At 40.0% G+C, this 24568-nt stretch overlaps 1 protein-coding gene and 1 long non-coding RNA gene across 13 annotated transcripts in view; one reads left to right on the top strand and one right to left on the bottom strand.

The window, feature by feature from the left end:
- Positions 1–95: 95 nt before the first annotated feature.
- Positions 96–21004, top strand: LOC116752866. 4 transcript variants are annotated; one of them, XR_004349614.1, is made up of 4 exons: positions 3348–3399; positions 17569–17660; positions 17734–17864; positions 20010–21004. It is a non-coding gene; the product is annotated as an uncharacterized LOC116752866 (long non-coding RNA). The 4 variants fall into 4 exon arrangements; XR_004349616.1 differs by lacking the exon at positions 3348–3399 and adding an exon at positions 96–163 and having other exon boundaries at positions 17734–21004; XR_004349615.1 differs by lacking the exon at positions 3348–3399 and adding an exon at positions 106–136 and having other exon boundaries at positions 17734–21004.
- The window catches only part of MYLK (myosin light chain kinase), a 271416-nt gene continuing 267529 nt past the window's right edge, over positions 20682–24568 (bottom strand). For all 9 annotated transcript variants that reach the window (XM_032629951.1, XM_032629944.1, XM_032629948.1 and 6 more), the window contains one exon: positions 20682–22687. In XM_032629951.1, coding sequence (XP_032485842.1) covers positions 22437–22687 — 251 coding nt within the window. In that variant the 3' untranslated portion in view covers positions 20682–22436. The remainder of the gene's footprint in view (positions 22688–24568) is intronic.

Genomic DNA, 24568 nt, shown 5'->3' with positions numbered 1-24568 from the left:
GAGAGGCGGGGCCGAGGCCGCGGGGCGGAGCCAGGGACAGCGCCCACGGCTGCCGCCATCTTGGAGGAGGGCAAAGACGCTCCCGGCCCTCCCGCCCCTCCACTCGCCTCAGTCGCCACCGCCATCGTGGAACAGGGTAATCACCGCCGCTTTTGCGCTCCCGGTAATAACCTCCGGCGCCATCTTGGATTAGGTCAATGTTGTGTTTGGCCTTATTCGACAGGCCACTTGTTTCTGCCGTCTGGATGTTTTGTCGTCCCTGGTTATTCTCTCTCCTATAATTTCCGCCTCTGTGTGGGATTAATAAAATGATGCTTTCATTTTCCCTTCTCATCTTGACTTCTCCCAGTGGTCGTATCTTCACCCCTATACACGCGGTTCGAGTAACCTGCCATTTTGGGTCAGGGCAATTGACGCTGATTTCGCTTCCCATCATCCCTAGAGGCCGGCGGGAACTGCCCTTTATCTTAACTGCTAGCCGGGTTGAAGATTCTGTCTCTGAAGGTTTATTCCCTGCCTTTTGATTTTAAGTTACTTGTACAGTGGAGAACGTCAACAAGAAGTATGTCCCTTTTCCTATCCGATTAAAGTTGCCCGTGTGGCCTAGGATCCAGTGTCATTCTTGAGGGCCAGGAGGATGCCCAAATGCGTCTTCCAGCCCGAAGCCGCGTGGGCTCGCCCGTCGCCGAAGCCCGTCGTCGAAGCAGGACGAGGATGAGACGATTAGGCTGCCGGCTAAGGGTGAGGTGTCGAGTGGAGCGAGAAGCTTTCCACCCACAGTATTCCAAGGTAGAGGGATGTTGGCTTATATGGAAAACATGTCTGCTTAAGGAAAGCAGGACAGCTTGTGGAACCTGCTTCAACCAGCTGACCTCACTTTCCAATCACTGCTTGTTCTAGCGGTTTTTGGTTTGTACTAGAAGTCTCCTAACCGTCAATTTTCTCATGCCCAAATCTCTTTTTAAATTAATTACTGTACATGTAGTGATATACAATACTTATTTATTCTTTCCAGTAAGTATTTATTTTATGGAGCATCTGCGAGATTGCACTGGGGTTCATGGCACTAAGTGAAAGACAAGTCCTCGGTCTCCCAGACGTTATAGAGGGAGCCAGGTGAAAATAACTGTGTTAGTTGGTGAAGAGTGTTATCAGTTAGGAAGTTGTTTCAGTAATCCAGGCCGCAGCGAGTAGTGGTTTGGGCCAGAGTGGTTGCAATTGAGGTGATGAAAACTGAATTGAATTCTGGACATATTTTAGAAGTAGCGCTGATAAGATTTGTTGATATGTTAGCTGTGGCGTGTGAGGTAAAAGACGTTATGAGTAGCTTGGAATAATTGAGTTGTAGAAGAAGCTATTTTGAAGGCAGAAATCTGAGATTTTATCTTTTACTTGCTGAGCTTGACGTCTATTAGACATTCAAGTGGAGAGGTTGAGTAGACAGATAAAGACACTGAGGTTCCAGGAAGAAGTGTGGACTAGAGGTATAAATTTAACAGCCATCAGGGCGGTGATGGTATTTAGAGCCATGAGACATCTAAAGATTGAGAGGTAACAACTAAACGGTTGTCAGTGTCCCATCCTTACAGCCCCACAGATTGTGTAGAGATCCTGTTGCCTGGTTTTCCTGACTTCTTTAAAGAGCAAGTTGGTGTACTCACATTGCAGACTGTGATCAGAGGGAAAAATTTTTGCAAAGGAAATAAAGAAGTGAGTCATTTTGCAGAGCAGATAATCACTATCTAAAAGCTTCTTTCATTCATTTAACTGACATCTTTCCCAATATAACCTGCTTAGTGGGAAAGTAGGAGGCAGGAATGCATAAAGCTCTGTCGGAAATCAATTTAAAAGTCAACGTATCTTCTTACAGTCACTTAGACTCCAGTTTGTTCTCTCCAGTATAGTCACAGTGATCTTTTCCAAATCCAAACTTGTTCATGTCTACTACCTTCCCCACCACTCTCTTATGACATTTAAATGGCTTTTAATGGCACTTATGATAAAGTATAAAATATTTAATGTGACCCACAATAATGTGCATGGTCTTAACTCCTACCTGCTTCTTCAGTCTCACGTCACACCATGCTCTCCCTAGACATACTACCTTTATCTTAGTTCTTCCAATGAGTGATGAGCCTTTCTGCCACAGGGGCTTTGAGCCTGTTGTTCTCTCTGCCTAGAATCTCCATCCCTACCTTCCTCCTTCTGATCTAAGTTTGCCATCACTTTCCCTAAAGTTCTGGAATGAGTCATTCACCTTGTCTCCACGTACTTCCTCTCATGACACAGGCCACAGTAATTTTATATTTACAGTAATTTTATATTTACTCGTGACTTCTCTCCCCAATAGACCACAAGTTTCATAAGAATAGTGGTATTTTCTTGTAGTAGTGGTTTGAGTTGTTTGTGTTTGTGTTTTTCCCCTTCATTGCCTGACACATTGCCAGCAACATGATTCTGTCTGGATCAAGCATGATTTCTCTAGCAAAAGTAATTATTTCAGGCCTTAGGACTATCCTGACACAAGCAGAGCTCATTAGAGTTCTTCTGTGAAATTGATGTGAGGATGCTGGGGTGTAGTGTTCATCTTTTTGTCAGGATTATTAAATATAGCAGGTTGCGCTCCTGGCTCCAGACATTCACCTTCCCTTCCATGTGGGGAGAGGAGAAACCAAGCAAACACGAGGGACTCTGTGTTTTGAGGGCTTTGGGTCTTGATTCTAGTCCCTGAGGTCTGGTACTTGATGCTTTTCCTTCAATTTTGTGGGTTTTCTCATTACTCTCCCCAGCAAGGGAGTCACTATATTTCTTTTGCTTAATCTAGCAGTCCCAGAACAACAACAACAAACCACAGCTCTATCCCATTTGTTCCAATAAAAGCCCTGGAAAGTAATCTCTTTAGTTTGAGTCACATGCCCGTCACTGAGCCAATCATTGCAGCCAAAGGGGATAGAATATGCTGACCAGCCAGGTCTTTGTCATATACACATTAGCAGGAGGAGGGAGGCTTCACCCAAACTATATAAATTGAGTTTATACATCCCCCGCATTTGGGGAATATAGTGCCCCCAGAAGTAATAAGGGAGTTGTTATCAGAAGAAGAGAATAGATGTTGGGCAGGTATGGTAGGCTGAAAAATGCCCCCCCTCATTGATGTCAAATATCTGTGAATGTTACCGTATTTGGAAAATACATTTAAATTAAAGATCTTAAGATGAGAAGATAACCTTGGATTATCCAGTGGGCCCTAAATGCAATCACTTATCCTTGTAGAATAGACACACAGAGAAAAAGAGTCACACAGGAAGAGGAGGAGGCAGTGTGACCACGGAGGCAGTGTGACCACAGAGGCAGTGTGACCACAGAGGCAGAGATTGGAGTGATGAACCACAAATCAAGGTATGTTGACAGCCACCAGAATCTGAAAGGTGCAAAGAATGGATTCTCCTTTAGAGCCTCCAGAGGCAGTACAGACTTGCCTTGCAATACCTTGATCTCAGACTTAGAGAATTGTGAGAGAACAAATTTGTCTTAAGCCACCCAATTTGTGGTAATTTGTTACTGCAGCAACAGAAAACTAACACAGCAGATAAAAACAACAGATACTGAATGCATATTATATGCCTCCAAGTATCTTACTCCAATCTGAGTATTGGGAGAATTGCTACATTCAAAGAATAATTGAGAATGTTAAGCAGGTTAGAGTTGTCTAAATAAACATTATTTCTGAGGACTACAAAGCAGTATTGTTGTGAGGAGAGAAGTCAGGAAAAGCTTCTCGAAGGCATGTCTCAAACATAATCATAGGGATGTGTTATGAAAAGGTTGAAAGTCATTAAAGTGAGAGAAGATAAAAGGTAAAAAATGTAAGAGGACACAGCCATGTGTCTACAGAAGGCTAACAAGGGTGAAGGGATAAAAATAAGTCTAAATAAATAGTTGGGACTTGATTGCTGGACTGAGGAATTTAAATTTGAACTAAGACGTGGTAATGAATCAGGTTCTTAAATAGTTACAGGTTGAAAGTATTATCCGAAAAGAAAAATCAACTCCCATTTATTAGTTTCCTATTGCTGCTGTAAAAAATTATCACGAGTTAGTGGCTTGAAACATTATGGAATTTATTCTCTTAAAGTTCCGTAGATCAGAAGTCCAAAATGATTCTTTCAGGGATAAAGTCAAGGTGTTGGCAGGGCTGGTTCCTTCTGGAAGCTCCAAGGGGGAATCCATTCTTTACCTCTTCCAGCTTCTAGAAGTTGCTGGCATTCCTTGGCTCACAGTCACATCTCTCCAGTCTCTCCAGTCTCTGATTCTGTTGTTGGAATACCTTCTCTGATTTTAATTCTCCTGCTTCTCTCTTATAACAACTTTTGCGATTACGTTGGGCCCAGCCTGATGGTCAGGGATACTCTCCCCATCTTAAAATCCTTGACTTAATCTCATCTGCCAGTCCCCTTTACCTTATAAGTAACAGTCTGGGGATTAGAGCATGGACATATTTGGGGGCTATTATTCAGCCTACCACATTCCATTACCAAAAGAAAGGGAGGGAGGGAGGGAAAACCCCAAAGACTTGAAAAATGATAAACATTCTTTTTAAACCATTGCTGACTTTGCAGGAAAGTAAAGGGTATCTCCAAAGTGGGGATCAGAAGTGGAGTGAGGGCTTGTGTTGGGGATGGTAAAGAATAGTAAATTGAAACCAGAACAGTGATCAGTTAGTAAAAGCAAAAGCTAGGATTTCTCTGAAGGTAAATGCTAATGCCAGTCCTAGGGCTGAGACTAATCAAGTGAGTTTTCTAGGGCTTTTTCTATTTGGGCACTACCCATTGATTTCAACATATGAATTTTGAGGGGGTCATAAACATTCAGACCATAGAAGTTGCCTTCCTTGACAAAAGGGATTTTGTAGGTGTGATTAAATCAGGGACCCTGAGGTGAAGAGATCATCTTGGATTATCTGGGTGGGTCCTCTGTAATCATAAAAAGGAGGTGGAGGAAGAATCAGTCAGCCAGAAGGCAGTGTGACTACAGAAGAAAGTCAGAGTGAGATGCAGTGTTTTTGGCTTTGAAGATGGAGGAAGGGGGCTTCCAGAATCAGGAAAACACAAGGAAATAGGTTCTTCCCTAGAGCCTTCAGAAAGGAATGCAGCCCTGCCAACATCTTGATTTTAGCCCAGTGAGTCCTGTACTGGACTGCTGATCTACAGAACTATAAGATAATAAATTTGTATTGCTTTTTAAGCCACTAAGTTTGTGGTAATTTGTTACATCAGTAATTGAAAACTAATACAGTAATACGTCTGTATCGATAGCAGCCAAAAAGCATTACTAGAGGTAAAATCTTTCATAATAATGAACTGTTCTGTTCACCAGGAAAACAACAATTTTAAACAGGTATGCATAAGTTAAGAGGTATGGCCTCTGTGCTACTGTTCAAATTCTATGTAAGTAATTATAAAACATTATTGGATGACGTTAAGGAAGACCTAAGTAAGTGGAGAGATACTGAGTTCATAGATTGGAAGACTCAATACAGTAGAGATGATAAAATTAATTTATAAATTGCATGCAATCTCAATCAGAATTTCACCAACTAGTTTTTGTTGTTTATTTTGATTTTTGTGGAATTTGAGAAGCAGATTGAGATTTTATATGGAAATTTTAATGGTCCAAAAATTACCAGGATATTGGGAGAACTTGCTCTACAAGATAACAACATTTATTGTAAACTATAGTTTTACAATTAAGACAGTATAGTATTAGCATAAGGATGGCAAATAGACTGATAGAACAGGATAGAGAGTTCAGGAACAGACCCACACATATATAGTCACTTTATGTATGACAGAGATACAGTAGGGAAAAGATGAACATTCCGGTAAATGATTCTGGGACAAGTGGATATTCGTATGGGAAAAAAAAATTTCCTACCTCACACTATATACAAAAATCATTTCTAGACTTAAAATGTGAAAGTCAACATTTAAAGCTTTTAGAATTAGTATAGGAGAATATCTTTATGACCTCAAAGGTAAGGAAAGAATTTTAAAACAAGATATAAAAAGTACCAACTATAAATGAAAAGGTTGCTACTTTGACTATATTAAAGTAAAGGATTTTTGTTCATAAAAGGATAGCATAAAACAAACAAAAAAAAGCAAGGTACAGAGTGGGAGAGGATATTTGCCACACGTAATTAATAAACGACTAGTCTCCACAACATATGAAAACTCCTTCAAATCTGTAAGAGATAATTACATTGAAAAAGTGGGCAAAAGACTTGAATAGGGACTTTACCAAAGAAAAAATATAAATGACCAGTAAACATATGCAAATATGTTCAACCTCTTATTAATCAGGGAAATGAAAATTATAGGCACAGTGTGATACCATTAGCCATTCTCCAGAGTGGGTAAAATGAAACTGTTTGATTAACACCAGTTGTTGGTGAGGGGACTGCAAGTGGTGGGTTGGCGCATTCACTTTGGAAAGCAGTTTGGCATTATCTAGGAAAGTCAAAGATACATATATCCCATGACTGTTTTTCTAATGCCAGGTTGATGGCCTTAAAGATTCCCTAGGGTACATATATCAGAATATTCAAAGCAGTATTTTTCGTTATATTCCCACACTGAATGCAACACATCTATCTACAGTAGAATAAATAAATAAATTGTAGATCTTACGATGGGATACTTTACAGCGATGCAAGTGAACAAATTGCAGCTCTATTCAGCTATAATAGAGGAATCTCAAACAATATTGAGTGAAAGAAGTAAGGCATAGAAGAATACATACAGTATGATTCATTTATCTAAAGTTAAAAATCAGGCTAAATGAAAAATTATATTGTTTAAGGGATTCATACACAGGTGGTAAAACTAAAGAAAAGTAAAGAAATTATCACAAACGTCAGGATAGTGGATACTTACCCAGGATAGGTAAGATAGGTGGATAGTGGGGAGGGAGGAATTTATGACCAAGTGGGGACAAGTAGCAAGGATTGGGAGAGTGGTGGGGAGAGGAGTTCTGGGAGTGATGGAAGTGCTTTATTTCTTGACCTGGGTGGTGGTAATCTAGGTTTTCCCTTAGTGATAATTCATTGAGATGTATATTTATGTCTTGGGTGCTTTTTGCTTATACTTTATATGTTAGATATACTTTATATGCTTGATATACATAAATGATATATAATAAAAATAAAGAGGAGTCCTGATAGTAGGAAATACTGCATCAGGATGATCATGTAAGAAGCTATTGTAGTTAATCTGGGTATAATGAAGATGTTAAGGGGGGACATCCCTGGTGGCGCAGTGGTTAAGAATCCGCCTGCCAATGCAGGGGACACGGGTTCGAGCCCTGGTCCGGGAAGATCCCACATGCCGTGGAGCAACTAAGCCCATGCACCACAACTTCTGAGCCTGCACTCTAGAGCCCGGGAGCCACAACTACTGAGCCCACACGCCTAGAGCCTGTGCTCCGCAACGAAAGAAGCCACTGCAATGAGAAGCCCGTGCACTGCAACGAAGAGTACCCACTGCTCGCCACAGCTAGAGAAAGCCCAGGCGCAGCAACGAGGACCCAACGCAGCCAAAAATAAATAAATAAATATATATTTTTTAAAAAAGATGTTAAGGGGACAGCATCGCTGGCACCTCTTTTTTAAAAATAATAATTAATTTTGGCTGCTCTGGGTCTTAGTTGCGGCATGCGGGATCTAGGTCCCCAACTAAGGATTGAACCCAGGCCCCCTGCATTGGGAGCACGGAGTCTTACCTGCTAGACCACCAGGGAAGTCCCTGGCACCTCTTTTTAAGAGAAGCTGCTGAGGCAAAACCCTGGTGACAGATAGTGGCCATGTTTTGTACCCTATTATCTTCATCCCTTTGACTACAGATAGGAATACATATACAGATGGTAAGACTATACAACAAAGCAGTGAAATGTTTATCACATATTCAGGATAATGGATACTTCTAGGCTTGAGCTGGGCACCTGATCCAGGAGTTATTGATAGGGAGGCACCCCTCTTCCTTGTCTTTTCATCTCCATAAAAAAGGCAACTTCTGTACAAAAGGGGTTATGTACTAATCAGATTTCCAGCTTCCTGAACAATGGAGACCAAAACTGGTTAGTTAGAGAGGAGTGTATTGAAAGGACATTGGATAGCTCACAAAATTGATGGAAAAGCTGAAGAATAAGGTTTGGAACATCGACAGGAGCCAAGGGAAATTAGACATCTAAAATTAGAGACCAAATCAATACACAGGAAGAATCTGGTTAGTATCTAACAACTTCTGTCATTGGCACAGCCACCATTGGGCATTGGATGCTGCCATTATTGTTTCCTCTGTCACCTCTGGAAAGATTCTAAACTGCCATTTACTTCTCTGTGTTATTCACTCCAGAGTCAAGGTTGTAGGTAGGAGCATATTGTTGGAAGTTGACATGCCCAAATTCTAGAGACAAGGCAGATGGGAAAGGGGCTATTTGCCCACACTTGAGCTTCTTTATTGGAATTACCTCCAAATAGGAAGTGTGTTTAGATACTGGGTGGCCAAAAATGAAAGACACCCATCACAGGAAATATCAGAAATAAACATATCTGGCCCCGCAGGGAGGAGGAAAGAGTAATATGATTAAGACCTGTGAAATTTATTGGGCCATGTTTTAACCGGGGGACGAGAGATTCTGCACAGTCAGGAAAGGCAGCCAGGCTGACTCTTACTTCTGCCCTGCAGTGTACCATTCTCTCTCTTTTCTAGTTTCTCTGCCTGTGATTGGGAATAGGGAGTAGGGTGTAATTCTGATCAGCCCTGTGCTACTGGCCAGGCTATCTTCAATTCAGGAAGCTGGAAGTCCAGATGTCAGCAATCTTCATGGTTGGTCACATACCCCAAAACATACCCTTATAGGGCTCTCTCTTTTTCTTTTATTATTTTTTTTGAAGTGTAGTTGATTTACAATGTTGTGCCAGTCTGCTGTACAGCAAAGTGACTCAGTTATACACATATAGACATTCCTTTTTCATATTCTTTTCCATTTTGGTTTATCACAGGATATTTAATATAGTTCCCTGTGCTATACCGTAGGCCCTTGTTGTTTATCCATCCTATATATAATAGTTTACATAAACTCCCAGTCCTTCCCCCACCCCCTTCCCCCCTGGCAACCACAAGTCTGTTCTCTGTGTCTGTGAGTCTGTTTCTGTTTTGTAGGTAGGTTCCTTTGTGCCATATTTTAGATTCCACATATAAGTGATACCATGTGGTATTTTTCTGACTTCACTTAGTATGATAATCTCTAGTTGCATCCACGTTGCTGCAAATGGCATTATTTCATTCTTTTTATGGCTGAGTAGTATTCCATTGTATATATGTACCACATCTTCTTTATCCATTCATATGTCCATAGACATTTAGGTTGTTTCCATGTTTTGGCTATTGTGAATAGTGCTGCTATGAACATAGGGGTACATGTATCTTTTTGAATTATAGTTTTGTCCAGGTATATGCCCAGGAGTGGAATTGCTGGATCCTATGGTAATTCTATTTTTAGTTTTTTGAGGAACCTCCATACTGTTCTCCATAGTGGCTGTATCAATCTACATTCCCACCAACAGTGCAAGAGGGTTCCCTTTTCTCCACACCCTCTCCAGCATTTGTTATTTGTAGACTTTTTGATGATGGCCATTTTGACCGGTGTGAAGTGGTATCTCACTGTAGTTTTGATTTGCATTTCTCTAATAGTTAATGATGTTGAGCATCTTTTCATGTGGAGGGCTCTCTGTTAATGGCCAGATGGGAGATGGTGCTGAGGTCATTCCCCACTTTCCTGAATTGTTATAGTTTCATTATCATACAAAACCCTGCAGAAAGGGAGGGGTGAGTGATAGGATTCAAACTCTAAATTCCACTCTAAACTTCCAGTTAGCCCATAGAATGGCCAGTGATATGACTAATATGAAAAGGTTATATCACATTATTCTTTTGAGAATTTGAGCTTGGGGAAACTGACACCTGAGCAGATGTGGAGAGAGGAGACCCTTTATGAGAGACTGTGAGATAGCTGCCTTAGTACTTGATGACTTTCTATGATCAGCTTCAGACCATAGGTCTCCTTATAAATGGTTAATAAACACACCAATGACGATAAATAACATTTATGAACAAATGATGATTAAAATGATGAGATAGACGCCCTCTACTTTTTTCTTCTTCAGAATGTCAAAGATAAAAATAATACTGTTAGCAGGGATATAAGGACATGGGTATTCTTAAACTTTGCTACTGAATGTACAGACTGATAGATACACTGTCTGGAAGGCAGCTTGACAATACATAGCAAAACCTTCAAACCATGAATGTCCTTTGACCCAATAAGTACACTTCTTGGAATTTATCTCAACTTTTTTTTTTAATTTTATTGAAGTATGGTTGATTTATAGTGTTGTGTTAATTTCTGCTGTACAGCAAAGTGATTCAGTTATATATATTCATTTCATATTCTTTTCCATTATGGTTTATCACAGAATATTGAATACAGTTCCCTGTACTATACAGTAGGACCTTGATTTTTTTTTTTTTTGCAGTATGCGGGCCTCTCACTGTTGTGGCCTCTCCCGTTGCGGAGCACAGGCTCCGGACGCGCAGGCTCAGCGGCCATGGCTCACGGGCCCAGCCGCTCCGCGGCATGTGGGATCTTCCCAGACCGGGGCACGAACCCGTGTCCCCTGCATCAGCAGACAGACTCTCAACCACTGCGCCACCAGGGAAGCCCCTAGGACCTTGATTTTTAAAAAAAAATTTTTATTGGAGTATAGTTGATTTACAACGTTGTGTTAGTTTCTGCCGTACAGCAAAGTAAATCTGTTATATATGTGTGTGTGTGTGTGTGTGTGTGTGTGTGTGTGTGTGTGTGTGTGTGTGTATGTGTATGTGTATATCTTCACTCTTTTTTAGATTCTATTCCCATGTAGAGGACCTTGTTGTTTATCCATCCTATATATAATAGTTTGCATTTGCTAATCCCAAACTCCCAGTCTTTCCCTCCCCCACTCCCCTTCCCCTTGGCAACGACAAGTCTGTTCTCTGTCTGTGAGTCTGTTTATCTTAAGAAATTTAGGGTGTGAAAAAAGATTTAGTTAGTTATAAATGCTCATCACAATACTATTTACAGTATCAAACTGTTGTAAATAATCTAAATGTCCAGCAGTACAGACTGGTTAAATTATGATAGAGGTTTAAAATAGTATAATATTCAGACATTAAAAATGATTTTGCAGAAACTTACTTTCAAATGATTCAGCAAAAATAAAGTGTGTGTGTGTGTGTAACAGAGCACAAGTGTGAGAGAAATTGTGAGCAAAGGGCAAATGTGGAAAATGATCTGATTAAGACAAAAACTATAGCAGGTCAGAAATGTCTACTCTGCCTGCAAGCTAACAAGGTGGCCGGGCCCCCACCCCACACACTCTCGTATTTTCATGTATATTTTTCTTTCAGGGCCCAGCCGCAGCAAGGGGCTCCAGATTTTTGTCCCTGGAGTCCATTACTGCCAATTCTTGGGGTCTTCCTCCCAAAGGACAGCCTCAAGGCATTGTTCTCTCTTTGTGACCCAGCCCAAGTTCCAGTACCCTGTGCTGAGGAAGCTGGCCTCTTCACCCAGGTCCCTCAATGAGGAAATGTTCTCTTCTTTTGAATACCATGGAGGACACACATGGTCTAGGGCCTGGTCCAGGTGGATGGAGTGTGGGGTTTCACAGGAAGAGGAGCAGGGCAGAGCTTGATCTCAGGGTGCACTTTGTGGCTTAAGGTATGTGTGTGGGGGTTAGTCTGGGTCCAGATAGAGGGGCAGGAAGAGGATGTATGTATATGTTTATATATTTAAAATAAAATCTACATGTTATTTTTATATATATATTATACCGTTACATACACACACACACACACACACACACACACACACACACACGCACACAAATAATGAGCCCTCTGAGCCACAAAACAAAAACAGTTTATCATTTATGGCAAAAGCAGCAGCCAGAGCAACATCTTATGTTGGTTACCAAGCCCCATCCACACAGGGCAACATAGTAAGGGCCAGATGGTACCTGCATATGCAGTGGGGTGCATTACAGGAGAGGAACCCTGTAATGGCATATTGGGGGTGGTACATTCTGATCCCCTTCAGCTCCTTATACAAATATTAGGAAACTCTGATCTTATATATGGCTGCTGGTGACCTGTCTCTCCTGCCCTCCAAAGAGAGAGAAACCTTGTCTTTATTCTAGAATGTAAGCCAGTCTTCTCCAAGACGGGAAGGAGAGGTCTTTATCTTTACTATTCTGAACATCTCTGGGAAGAGAAACATATCTAATCCTTACCCTACTGGAATGTCTCTGTAGGGGAGGAAAAAAAAAAACCCTTTATCCTCTACCCTCTTAGGTTCAGTGTCTGGGACCCTGCGAATTGAATGGATAAAACATTAACAGGAGAAAAAGGTTTACTTCATATACATGTGGGGGGCCTCACAGAAATGAAGTGAAAACCCCAAAGAGGTGGTCAGTCCCAGAGGGTTATATACCATTTTAACAAAGAGCAATAAATTTGTGGAGAAGTGACAAGACAAAGGAATGTGGGTTTAGGTTTTTATGGGCAGTAAATTGTGGGAAGGTAAACTTGTGGGGAAAATTAATGGAAGATAAGGGTTGTTTTTAGTAAAGTTTGTTATGTAGCTGCCATCTCTGGGCTGAGATGAGTTTAGAGTCAACTCGTGTCTGGTGATTAATTGTTATCCTGCTCTTCCTGATATATGAGAGAGGATGGGGACACATTCACAAAGGGAAATTTATGCCCTGCTTTTAGGCAAATAGGGGGAGGACAGAGAGCTTTTTCCGTATCTGCTGTTTCTCACTTGCCTTCAGCTCAAAATAGTCCTTATGCCAAAGTGGCATATTTGGGGGTGGTACATTTTGATCCCCTTCAGCTCCTTATGCAAATACTGGAATTGATTGTAAATGCTTTTGATCAGAAGACCTGAATTGTCCAGAAAAGTGAGATGTTCAGAGTGGATCATCTCCGAACAATATGGAGTGGATCATCTCCCAACAGTATTCTATTGAAAGGTTTAAGAGTGTTTATCAAACTATTCTATCAGTCTTTCTCCAAGTTTGAAAAAATTTTAAATAAAAAGTTGGGGAAATAATGCAGAGATGCATTTGATATGGAAATTGTTTAGAATATATTAAGTAGAAAAGTGGACTATACATGATGTGTACTAAGATCTTATTTTTAAAACAGTTAGGTATATCTGTCTATAGAGAGAAAAAATCTATAAGGGGATATACCAATATATTATTAGTGTTTATCTTTGGCTGAGTAAGGGCATTAGGTTTTTTGTTTTGTTTTTTCTTGCGGTACGCGGGCCTCTCACTGTTGTGGCCTCTCCCACTGCGGAGCACAGGCTCCGGACGCGCAGGCTCAGCGGCCATGGCTCACGGGCCCAACCACTCTGCGGCATGTGGGATCTTCCCGGACCTGGGCACGAACCCGTCTCCCCTGCATCGGCAGGCGGACTCTCAAGCACTGCGCCACCAGGGAAGCCCTAGGTTTTTTTTTTTTTAATGTTCTTTCTGTTTATATGTATTCTGCTTTTTTTTTTCCCCAATGAGTGGTTTTGTGAGTAAATTTTTTTCTTTTTTTTAAAATTTTTTTCTTTAAGTTTATCAAAAACGAATCCCTTTATGTCTTCTAATGAGGGTAGATAGCAGTGACATGTTGGTTTTTTCTCCCCCCATCTTGGATGTACTTAAATTGCCCTGCAAAGTGGGGAGGGAAGAGAGTGAAAGATAAAGAGAAGAGGAGAGAAACCTAGGAGAAGAGACAGGTCTGGGAGGATTTTTCAAATGAAATGCTGATCAATATGAATTCCCTTATTTACCTTACCTACCTTACAAAATCAGTAAATTATATTTTTGTGTGAGTTGAATTTTTTGGTGGCAAACTCAAAAGGAAGAGGAGACAACAGTAGTATGGGTTACATTTTGGGTGCTGCCTGGGATTTTCAGAGTAAAGTGCACTGCCTAGCTATATTTAGGTTAAATCATCGCCTAGAATAGTGGTTTTCAAACTGTTAAAGATTATTGAGGCCCCTAAAGAACTTTTATTTATGTGGTTTATAACTACTTTATATTATCCATATTAGAAATCAAAACTAAGAAAAATTTAAAGCACAAGAATATGTAAGCTGTCAGAGTGATGACATTATCACACATCATGACACCAAAAGTAAAAGCAACAAAAGCAAAAATAAACAAATGGGACTATATCATACTAAAAATCTTCTGTTACAGCAAAGGAAACCATCAACAAAATAAAAAGGCAACCTACTGAATGGGAGAAAATGTTTGCAAATCCTATATCTGATGAGGAATTAATATCCAAAATATATAAAGAACTCATACAACTCTATAGCAAAAAAACAATCCAATTAAAAAATGGGGGCTTCCCTGGTGGCACAGTGGTTGAGAGTCCGCCTGCCGATGCAGGGGACATGGGTTCGTGCCCCGGTCCGGGAAGATCCCACATGCCGCGGAGCAGCTAGGCCCATGAGCCATGGCCGCTGAGCCTGCGCGTCCAGAGCCTGTGCGTCCAGAGCCTGTGCTCTGCAACGGGAGAGGCCACAACAGTGAGAGGCACGCATACCGCAAAAAAAAAAATAAAATGAAAAATGGGCAGAAGATCTGAATAGACATTTTTTTTCCAAAGAAGACATACGGATGACCAACAGGTACCTGAAAAGATGCTCAGCATCGTTAATCATCAGGGAAATGAAAATCAAAACCACAATGAAGCATCACCTCCCGCCTGTTAGAATGACTTTATCAAAAAGACAAGAAAGAACAATTGTTGGCAAGGACGTGGAGAAAAGGGAACCCTCGTGCACTGTTGGTGGAAATGTAAATTGGTGCAGCCACTATGGAAAAACGTATTGAGTTTCCTCAAAAAGTTAAAAATATAACTATATGATCATATAACTATATGATCCAGCAATTCCATTTCTGTGCATTTATCTGAAGAAAATGAAAACACTAACTAGAAAAGATATATGCACCCCCAGGTTCATTGCAGCATAATTTACAATAGCCAGGATATGGAAACAACCTCAGTGTCCATCAACAGATAATGGATAAAGATGTGTTTATATATATATATAAAATCTCCATAAAAAAGAATGAAATCTTGCCATTTGTGACATGGATGGACTTCGAGGGCGTTATGCTAAGTGAAATAAGACAAAGATGGCCAAATACTGTGTGACATCTCTTGTATGTGGAATATAAAACAACAACAACAAGAACAACAAAAACCCAACCAACATCATAGATACAGAGAACACGTTGATGTTCTCTGTGTTGGGATTGTTGCCCGATCCCTGTGTTTTCTGAGTTGCTCCTTCTCACTCTCAGTTGTGCCTGTTGTCCACCAATCTACAGCTTCTCTAGTCTAACTTTATTTATTTATTTTTTTCCCTCTGGTCTAACTTTAAAAGACCCCTTTTCCTGCCAGCGTTCGAGGAGAGACTGTCAGAGGGCCTGTGGGCTAAAGGAGGAGATGGAGGGGGGACAGTCAGTCTAATTCCTCTGTTTTTTGCCTTGTTCTGTGGTAGGACTCAGCTTGCTTTTTGACGCTTTCTTGCCTGAAGATGCTTGCAGAGTGGAAAAAGTTGAAACGAAATTACTTACCAGTCTATCCCAAAATTTTGTCAACAACTCAAGTCTAATATATCACCTCTCTTATTCTTTGCCCTGTGGGTTTAATGCCTTTACTTTCATTTTAGTGAGGTTTTGGGAGGCAGGAGATAAATTCAGGTGTCTGATCCGCCACGTATGACCACTAGCCTCAATTTAGTTTCCATAGAAACAGCTTCTCTTCCCTTTAGCACCCCATTTTTATTGATTTATGTAATAATTAAATTATGTAATTACAGTTGTACAACTGGCATAAAGAAGTTTAAGAACAAATCCAATTGACTCTTGGTAAATACTACTACTCAGTGGCCATCAGTTAGTAGAACAGAAGTGTGTGGGCTCCAGTTCATTTATTTTACAGAAAGAATGAAAATTGTGGTTAAGTCGGGCAAGTTGGATTAAATGGAAATTAGTTAACTGAGCTTCTACATTAAATAAATGAATATAAGACATTCATTAACAGGGTGCATTTTATTTCTGTTTTATTTTTTTAACATCTTTATTGGAGTATAATTGCTTTACAATGGTGTGTTAGTTTCTGCTGTATAACAAAGTGAATCAGCTATACATATACATACACCCCCATATCTCCTCCCTGTTGTGTCTCCCTCCCACCCTCCCTATCCCACTCCTCTAGGTGGACACAAAGCACCGAGCTGATCTCCCTCATTAACTGGGTGCATTATTAAACGTCTAAATGATTTGGCTTCTTGGACAACCAATTTAACTTTAAATGACTTTATCTGTCTTTAAAAACTCCTTGAGCAAGCAGATGCCTTTCCAGGATCAGGCTCTTTTCTGTACTTTGAACATGGGTACTATTGATGTGTTCAGACTGACTTCCTGGACTCTGGACCCTTGTCTGTCCTAACTCCTATGTATCCCATCCTACTTCTGCATTGATTTCCTGGTTGGACTTTTGACCTGCATTGACCTCAATGCATCAGTGAGTTGATACCTTACATTCCTTTTGAGGCTCCCCTTCATAGGTACATGGTTCCCTCAGTCTCTAACCTTTTAGGCTTCTTCAGAGTAAAACTGACTTGCCTTCCTATTGGCCTTCTTCTCTGCAGGAAGTCAGGTTTCAGCTTCTGTGCTCTAAGTAAGTTACCCGCTCATCTGTTTGCTTTCCATCTTCCAAAATTCTGGTATTTTTCATCTTTCTTCTCCCATATTTGTCTTTGAGGGGTTTATAGCTTTAAAAAAAAGTATTCCTTCACTCTCGGTTTAATGGGGTTCTGAAGAGAATGGTTACTGCTTGTCTTCTGGAGTTCATGTTTGGTCTTCTCTCGACTATGGTAGCTTCCCATTTTCTAAACCTTTAATCTCTTGATTCTCCAGAAAATAGGAGCATTTTGAGCTTTCTAGACAACTTAAAAAAGGTGTCTACCTAGTCTTTTCCTGGAACTGCCTAGCAGAGCCCTATTTGTTCTGTGGTTAATATACTGCCAGAAACAAGTCAATGTGAATTAGCTTTTGTAAATATAAATTAAAAATTAGAGAACTTTTGGGGATTAAAGGTTAAGTGTGAGTTTAAAGTCAAGCCAACTTTGAGAAATTTCCTCTTGATTGGAAAATAAGGCTCATAAGGTCAGATGAGCTTTTCTCTTTTGACTATGAAGAAGAGAGTATTTAGAGACTGGAAGTTAAAACTTTTCCGGAGACCAAGAAGGCAGTTGTAGCATTTCCTAAACTCAGAGCAATTGTGTTTCATGCAGCTGTATGTGCACTTTCAGTTACAAAGATGTTTCTCCGGAGGTGGGTGGAATTTCAATAATTCTTCACTTTTCCACTTATTTGTTTTGTTTCTACAGAAGTATTATCAGTTCCTTGCGGGTAGAGGATGTTCCTGACACATCTTAGCATCTCCGAGTGCTAAAAGAATAGAGCTGACCGTAAGGATCAGGTACTGTGCATGAGCTCTTTTAATTTTTATAATGATCTGTGAAGGAGGAAATATAATTTCTCTAATTTTATAGGTGAGGAAACTGAAGCACAAGCTACACAACTCCAGTGAGAAGCAGAGCTGGAACTGATTCCACTTGGCTGATTTCCCAGGTCAGCTAGATCCTACCCCTTGTATCCTGCAGTGCTTGCTTTCAGTGAACAGGTGAGATGCTTTCTGGAGAGACAGATCTGGGACTTCATGGAGCTTACAGAATAGGCTGTATGACTGCTTGCTAATAAATGTCTGTTGAATCTGACCAGAGGCTATTGGTCATTGTAACATACCATCTGGAGCAAGACTGTGGAGAAGCCCTATAGCTTAACCTGTCTCTTAACTGTTGGAAGCTACTGATGTCTGCCCAAAAGAAGCTAATAATAATGAATTGACTTTTAGGTTAATTTGTAACCTTCTTCTTCCTTAGTTATCTCCAGCTGGAAGAAATCTAGTCCCAGAGAGTCAAATAATGATGTCTTGTGAAGATTTATCATGTACTTCTGTGTGGTCACTACTGGGGCTGTGGTCTCTGACATGAAGCCCTCCTTGCAATGTACAAGCATTTGGAACACCGGCAAGGCCTATGAGCTAAAATTTCAAACAACCAGCAGTTAGAAACTGTTGTCTCCAAGTGCTGTAGATCTCCTGGGTATTTCCAGTTCCAATGGGAAGGGAGTTATGATCAAAGCCACTAAGGTTAAAATGACTGTAGCTATCAGGATGGCCCCTCCCCCTTCCTTTTGGTTCACTGTTGGGGAAATCTTGCCCCAGGGATGCTGTCTCTTTCTCTGCTATCTCAGTTGTCCCTGTTGGATGCTCCCCTGTCTCAAGTAGCTACAAGTGCCAAAAACACCAGAGATTTTTTTTGCCTAACTGGTTGCTTCATATCACAAGTAATCTGGTAATTGCTTGTGAATTGCAGGTCTCTATTTCGATTTTGTGGTGAGAAGCACAGAACTGGTACTTTTAAAATATCTTAAAAAGTGAAAAAATATATGAATGTAAATAATCAAACACAATAACGTAAGTATTGAGTTTGTGTTATCCAATATGATTGATGAAACTATAGACCATACTTTCCAGACTGATTTCACGTAAACTTTTATGTTTTAATTTCACAATTTGAAAAGTGATATGCATAGTTAAGGTAAAATTTGGAGTTTCTCTTTTCCTCCTAGTCCATCTAAAACAGTGCTAATAGAACTTTATAGACCGTTTTAATCTGTGCTGTCCAATAAGATAGCCAGCCACTAGTCACATGTGATTATTGAGCACTTAATGTGGCTAGTGCAGCTGAGGAACTGAATTTTAAATTTTATTTATTTTCATTAATTTAAATCTAAAGTCACTGGTGAGTCATGGCTACCATATTGGTCAGAATAGATCTAGAATACAGTGATGACCGTATAACAGGATAGTCTAGGCTATGTTACAGCCACAAAGAATGCTAAAATCTTGGGGATTTATAAGAACAAAGATTTATTTCTTGCTTGTGTTATGTACTCATTTGGGATTGGCTTGGGACCTAGGTGGATAAAGTAGCCACCATCTGACATGTTGCCAGTCACTATGGAGAGTCTTGCACCAGTACTTAAATTCTCTGGACCAGAGGGGATGAACATCACTTCTGCTTCTACCTCGCTGACTGGAATTAGTCACACAGCCCCATCTCCCATCTCACACAGGGAGTCAGGAATGTGGTCCTAGTCATGTGCCAGGGGGCAAAGAGCCTCAGTAATGACTGTCACAGACATTAGCTTCCCTTTTGAAATACAGAGGCATTCCCAAGGGTTAAAGAAAGTAGTATTACCTGTGTTTTCTTGAAAAGTGGAGAGTTGAGTTTCTTTAGAATTCAGTTATTCTTTAGCTCATTGATACTCATTAGCACAGATGTATTAAAAGCACAGATTTTATTAAAATGTGTAGAACTCAAACATCTTGATAAAAAGAGACTTTAAGTTAGAGCTGACAACAGTCAGCATGTCTTTTTAGTTATACATAGAAATTCATTTAATATGAAGCTCTGCGATGTAAGGAATAATCAGTGGATTGTTTTTTATATGTTTGGGAAGAGAATGGAATAGAAGGAAATTATTTGTTTTCTTTCAGAATATAAGGTACATTTTTCACTAGCGAGGAATAAAAAGTCCTTTAAAAATAATAATTTCCTCACTAGGAACATTTGTGGATTGTGGTTGCCTTAAAAAAATGAAACAATTTACATATTATCTGGACAATGGATTCTTTCAATCAAAAGTGGAATCATAGAATCATCTAGTCTAACATTTAATAGTATGTCTTGATTCTTTCTAGAATATCTACAGTATTGTTTGAATACTCGAGACCTGGGGGGCCCCACCATCTGATATCTGAAAACAGACTTCCTGTGAAGCAGGAGTGATGGTTTCCTGAGAACAAATGCTTCACTATCAAGACATGGAAAGATAGCACTCGGCTGCTAGTAACAAATTGCACCAAAGTTACAAATGCAGACCAAGCCTTGGTAAATATTAATGATGATGATGATTTTGTTACCTACTAAAAATGTCAGATTTTAGCATTATGAGCGTACTGTAGCTACTAGAATGTAATTGAACCAAAATGATGCTCGAGAGAAATTTTGAAGTAAATGTGCAAATTAGGCTACCTAGTAGAAACTAGAAGTGCCTAAGTCATTCTGTTCCTTAGTAAAGCACAACCAAGTAAGCCTTTTTTTTTTTTTTTTTTTTTGGCTGCTCTGCGAGGCATGTGGAATCTTAGTTCCCTGACCAGGTATCGAACCCATGCCCCCTGCAGTGGAAGCCCATGCCCCCTGCAGTGGAAGCGTGGATTCTTAACCACTGGACCACCAGGGAAGTCTCTCCCAGCATGTAAGCCATTTATGCAGCAGAGCATTTGTTTTTAGTTTCTGACATCTGTTTGGGTCGTCTACAACTGGTGGCATGGAAGGGAAAAGAAGGCGGCAAAGACTGAACAAACAGCATGCACTGTGGTAGCCTTTATTTAAAAATTGTGAGCTAACTACAGTTGTAGTGTTCTCATTTACCATTCTGATGGCATAATAAACTGGGAGAACATAAACACAACTTCAAGAAGGCATCAAAAAACCTGTAAACAAACATACACACCACGCATGCGCGCACATATACAGCATACATGCACACAAAGATTATAGTCTAAACACAATCAAAAGTGATGAAGAAAAGCTTTGAATGCTCTAAATCAAATTTTAAAACACTTTAATTATAATAAACTGTGGCAATACTGTGGCTATATGAAAAATGTTGTAACTGCTTAAAAAGCAAAAAGAAAAATACTGGCAATTTGAAACTAGCAGCAAGAAGCAGATAAAAATAGAATGGAAGATAACATAAGACTAAGTAACATCAAAATTCTAATGTTGATACTGTGTAGGATTGCACTGAAGTAATTTAAAATTAGTTCTTAAGGAACTCGCAAAAAGTCCCTTGAAATATTAAACTGCTGCGCTTTACAAACAGTGGAAAAGATAAAAGTATTTGGAATGTTACACACAGAGGAAATGTATTAAGCATATCAGTTTATGGTCTTTGTTTATGCCCTTCAAAAAGTTTTATAAAGAAAAATTTAAGTGCCAATGTAGTGAAAGAAAGTTAAAAATTCCTAAAGATGCAAGTCTGAGTGCATTTATCAGGTTAAGAATATATTTCAAGCTCGGGGGGCAAGGCATGATTGATGCACATTCAAGAAGGAAAGTCTCGTGGAATCCATAAGGTAAGTAGAGTTCTCTGGAGCACTTTTAAAAATGAAGGTATATTAAACTCAGACTATCCTGAATGAGATTCCAAAGTATGTGGAGTTCTATAGCTGAAATCTATTTCATAGTGGCCAATAAATAATTAAGACTAACTTTTCAGCAAACTGTTTTTTCATACATTCAAACACAAAAATCTTTACCACACATGCAGAGCTGATATTCTAAAACAGCGCAGGTATGAATCCTGGTTTCAGAAAAACACATTAACAAGGATTTTTTTTCCATAGGTACCTGTAGAAATCTTCAAAGAGGGGATAAGTTTAGATTTCCTACTGATTTTGGAAGAAAGGAGATTCTGTTTTTCCTAAGGAAGCCAGTCATCCATGAGCAGGAGACGTGTCTTCAGAATCTAAGAAGTGTAATGTCCCTAATGCTTAAACTCATGGCAAGTCCAGATCCAGAAAAACTGGCAGGTAGAACAGGGGATGGAAATGAAAAGTTCAAATGTCTATAGTATACTTTGGAAATATTGTGCCTCGTAAGTTAAAATGGCTCAACTGCCTGCAGAATGAAGTGCTACAGGACTGGAGGAGACCTGGTTCTCTGGAGTAGGAGCTCGGAGAGACCCCCATCTCCAGGGACCCTCTGGGCAGGGCTGTGACCTTGTTTTTTCATGAGTACTTTCAGTTGGAGAATTTATATGACTTTGTCCAGATAAAGCTTCCTTATGTTACTTTTTCTCTAAAATTGGTTGGTCAGGCAGTTACTGGTGATTTCCCAAAATGAAATCTAGCTGTACTAGAATCTTAAGGTGCCAGCTAATTTAAATTAATGCCCCTCAGTAATGCTGCTGGGTATCAACCACTATTGCTGAAGAATCAACCCCCAAATGACCTAACTAAGTAATCTATCACACTAGGTGCTTTTACTGTCTTGGGTTTTTTGAGCTTTAGAGAGATAGTCTTTGTAATATGACTTAGAAACTGCTTCTCTCTGGCTTTGTTTCATTCTTCCTCCTCCTCTTCTTCCCCTTCTCCTTCTCCTTCTTCCATGGTTTCCACAATGAGCTCTGCTGTGCAGGTGGCTTCTCCAAGACTGTTGACAGCCTTGCAAGTGTACTTGGCATCATCATCCCCGCAAACATCACTGATGATTAAAGAGCAGTTCCCATCCTCATCATAGTCTATCTGGAAGTGGCGGGACTCCCTGATTGACTGGTCATCTTTGAACCAGACGACCTCAGGGTCTGGGTATCCTGTATCACAGGGAGGGAACACAAGTTGCAGAAACTATTATTTAAAACTTCTTATCAGTTCATGCAAACTCTTGAGCTACCTCTATTGATTAAGGGGGTAAAGGGGAAAAAAATTATGATGTTGGCTTTTACCATCTATTTTGATATTTACATTTGAATAGGGGCATGTATTGTAAACACTAATATCTGAAACGCCACATAAGGTATTGTACAGGCATCCCGTTCCCCACCCATGTAGGGCTTGTACCACCTCCCACCTTAACACAGATAATAGATAACTCCCCGGAACACTGTCCCAGTTCCAACCACATGCCTGGAGCTAAATATCTTCTTGGATTAAAAGAAAACTTTTTTTTATCTTGTATAAAAGAACTTAAATAAATTTAAATTAAAAAATAAGAGTTAGAAAAAATGGGCACAAGGGATCTTTTGAGGGTGATGGAAATGTTTAAAAATTGGATTGTGGTAATGACTGCACAACTCTGTGAATTTCTAAAAATAATTGAATTGTATACTTAAAATGGGTGAATTTTATGGTGTATAAATTATAATTCAAAGATGATAACAGACCTGTAAAACATAAATTAGAGGAACTGGCGATACTGCTAGGAAAAAGAAAGCAGTATTTGTCTTAGTTTGGTCCAAAGACAGACTCATTCGTCTCATTTATGCATTAGTCATGTTGCTGCAAAGTTCAGCATTAAAATATATATGTTTTATGCCTTTAAAAACATAATAATACTAACTGACTTGTTTTTAAACTTTGGAGAAGTAGTTTTACAGGACAAAATTGTAGCCCCAGCTAGAATACAAATTACACATAAGAATTCTAACATTCTTTTCAAGTAGAATTTTGTTTTTAACAAACAGCATCCATATGCTTTAATTTCTCCTCAGCACTCCAAAGTAATGCAAATACCAAGAAAAGAATCCCAAAGAGAAAAGTAAGCAAAAAGATAATTATTATGAAATAATATTTTCTAAAAAATAAAGGAAAAAGTAAAGAACTTAAGACCCAAAGACAGTGGTGATGGTGAGAGCTACAAGCAGTGGCCCAGAACTCTCAGCAGAACCCCCAGTCTGAGCACTTCCACACTAGCAAAGGCAGCACATCCACTTTTTTAAAAAAATTGAATGAAAAAAGAGAAAGATTATGGTAGGCGAGGCATTTGTAAGGCATCTTGGTAATATAGTGATGCAGGAGAAAAATTGTTTTTTCATTCCTTCCTTTGGGTTACTTTACCCAAAAGGCATTATCTAGCCATACTGCTGGAGAATCTTAAAAAGTGGGAGGCATGGTTCGTTATCACTGCTGTCCTGTGCTATGCTGCCTTGGGGAAGTTGGTCTGACCGAAATGGGAGATAGCCCTCCACTCTGGTTGGCACACAACAGTCACAGACCTGAAGCAAAGAGGCCTGTCTTGTCTTGCCACTTATCTTTCTAGAATGTTGCAGTCTGTTGAGACTGAAATGCTATGTGTCACCAACACTGCTAACTTCTAAGGTGCTATGCTAAGATCCCTTAGGGTCCCTTGAGCTCTAACAACTCACTCTGGCCACGTTATTTCTAGCAGGCAGAGAAACATGGGGAAGACAGCACAGGGGCCTGGATCCCAACTTCCCTCAGTTTAAAGTCACACCGCAGGCTGTCTCTGCACTTACCAGTTCCACAACTTTTCCCTTGACTCCATGACATCTTTAAAAGACTTGAAAGGTTTCCCCTTTCCACATGTTATCTCACAGTCTCCAGAGCCACTCAAGGCATTAGACACTGTCTTACAGATGAGGACTAGAGGCTCAGAAGAGCTAAATCACCGCCCAAGGTCACAAAGCCCAGTGATTAACAGCAGAGCTGCCTTCTCTGCATCCTATGCTCTGTGC

Source organism: Phocoena sinus, chromosome 4 (assembly GCF_008692025.1).
Source record: "Phocoena sinus isolate mPhoSin1 chromosome 4, mPhoSin1.pri, whole genome shotgun sequence".
Classification (NCBI taxonomy): Eukaryota; Metazoa; Chordata; class Mammalia; order Artiodactyla; family Phocoenidae; genus Phocoena; species Phocoena sinus.
The sequence above is the reverse complement of the archived record's forward strand: the minus strand, read 5'-3'. Positions and strand labels throughout refer to the sequence as shown.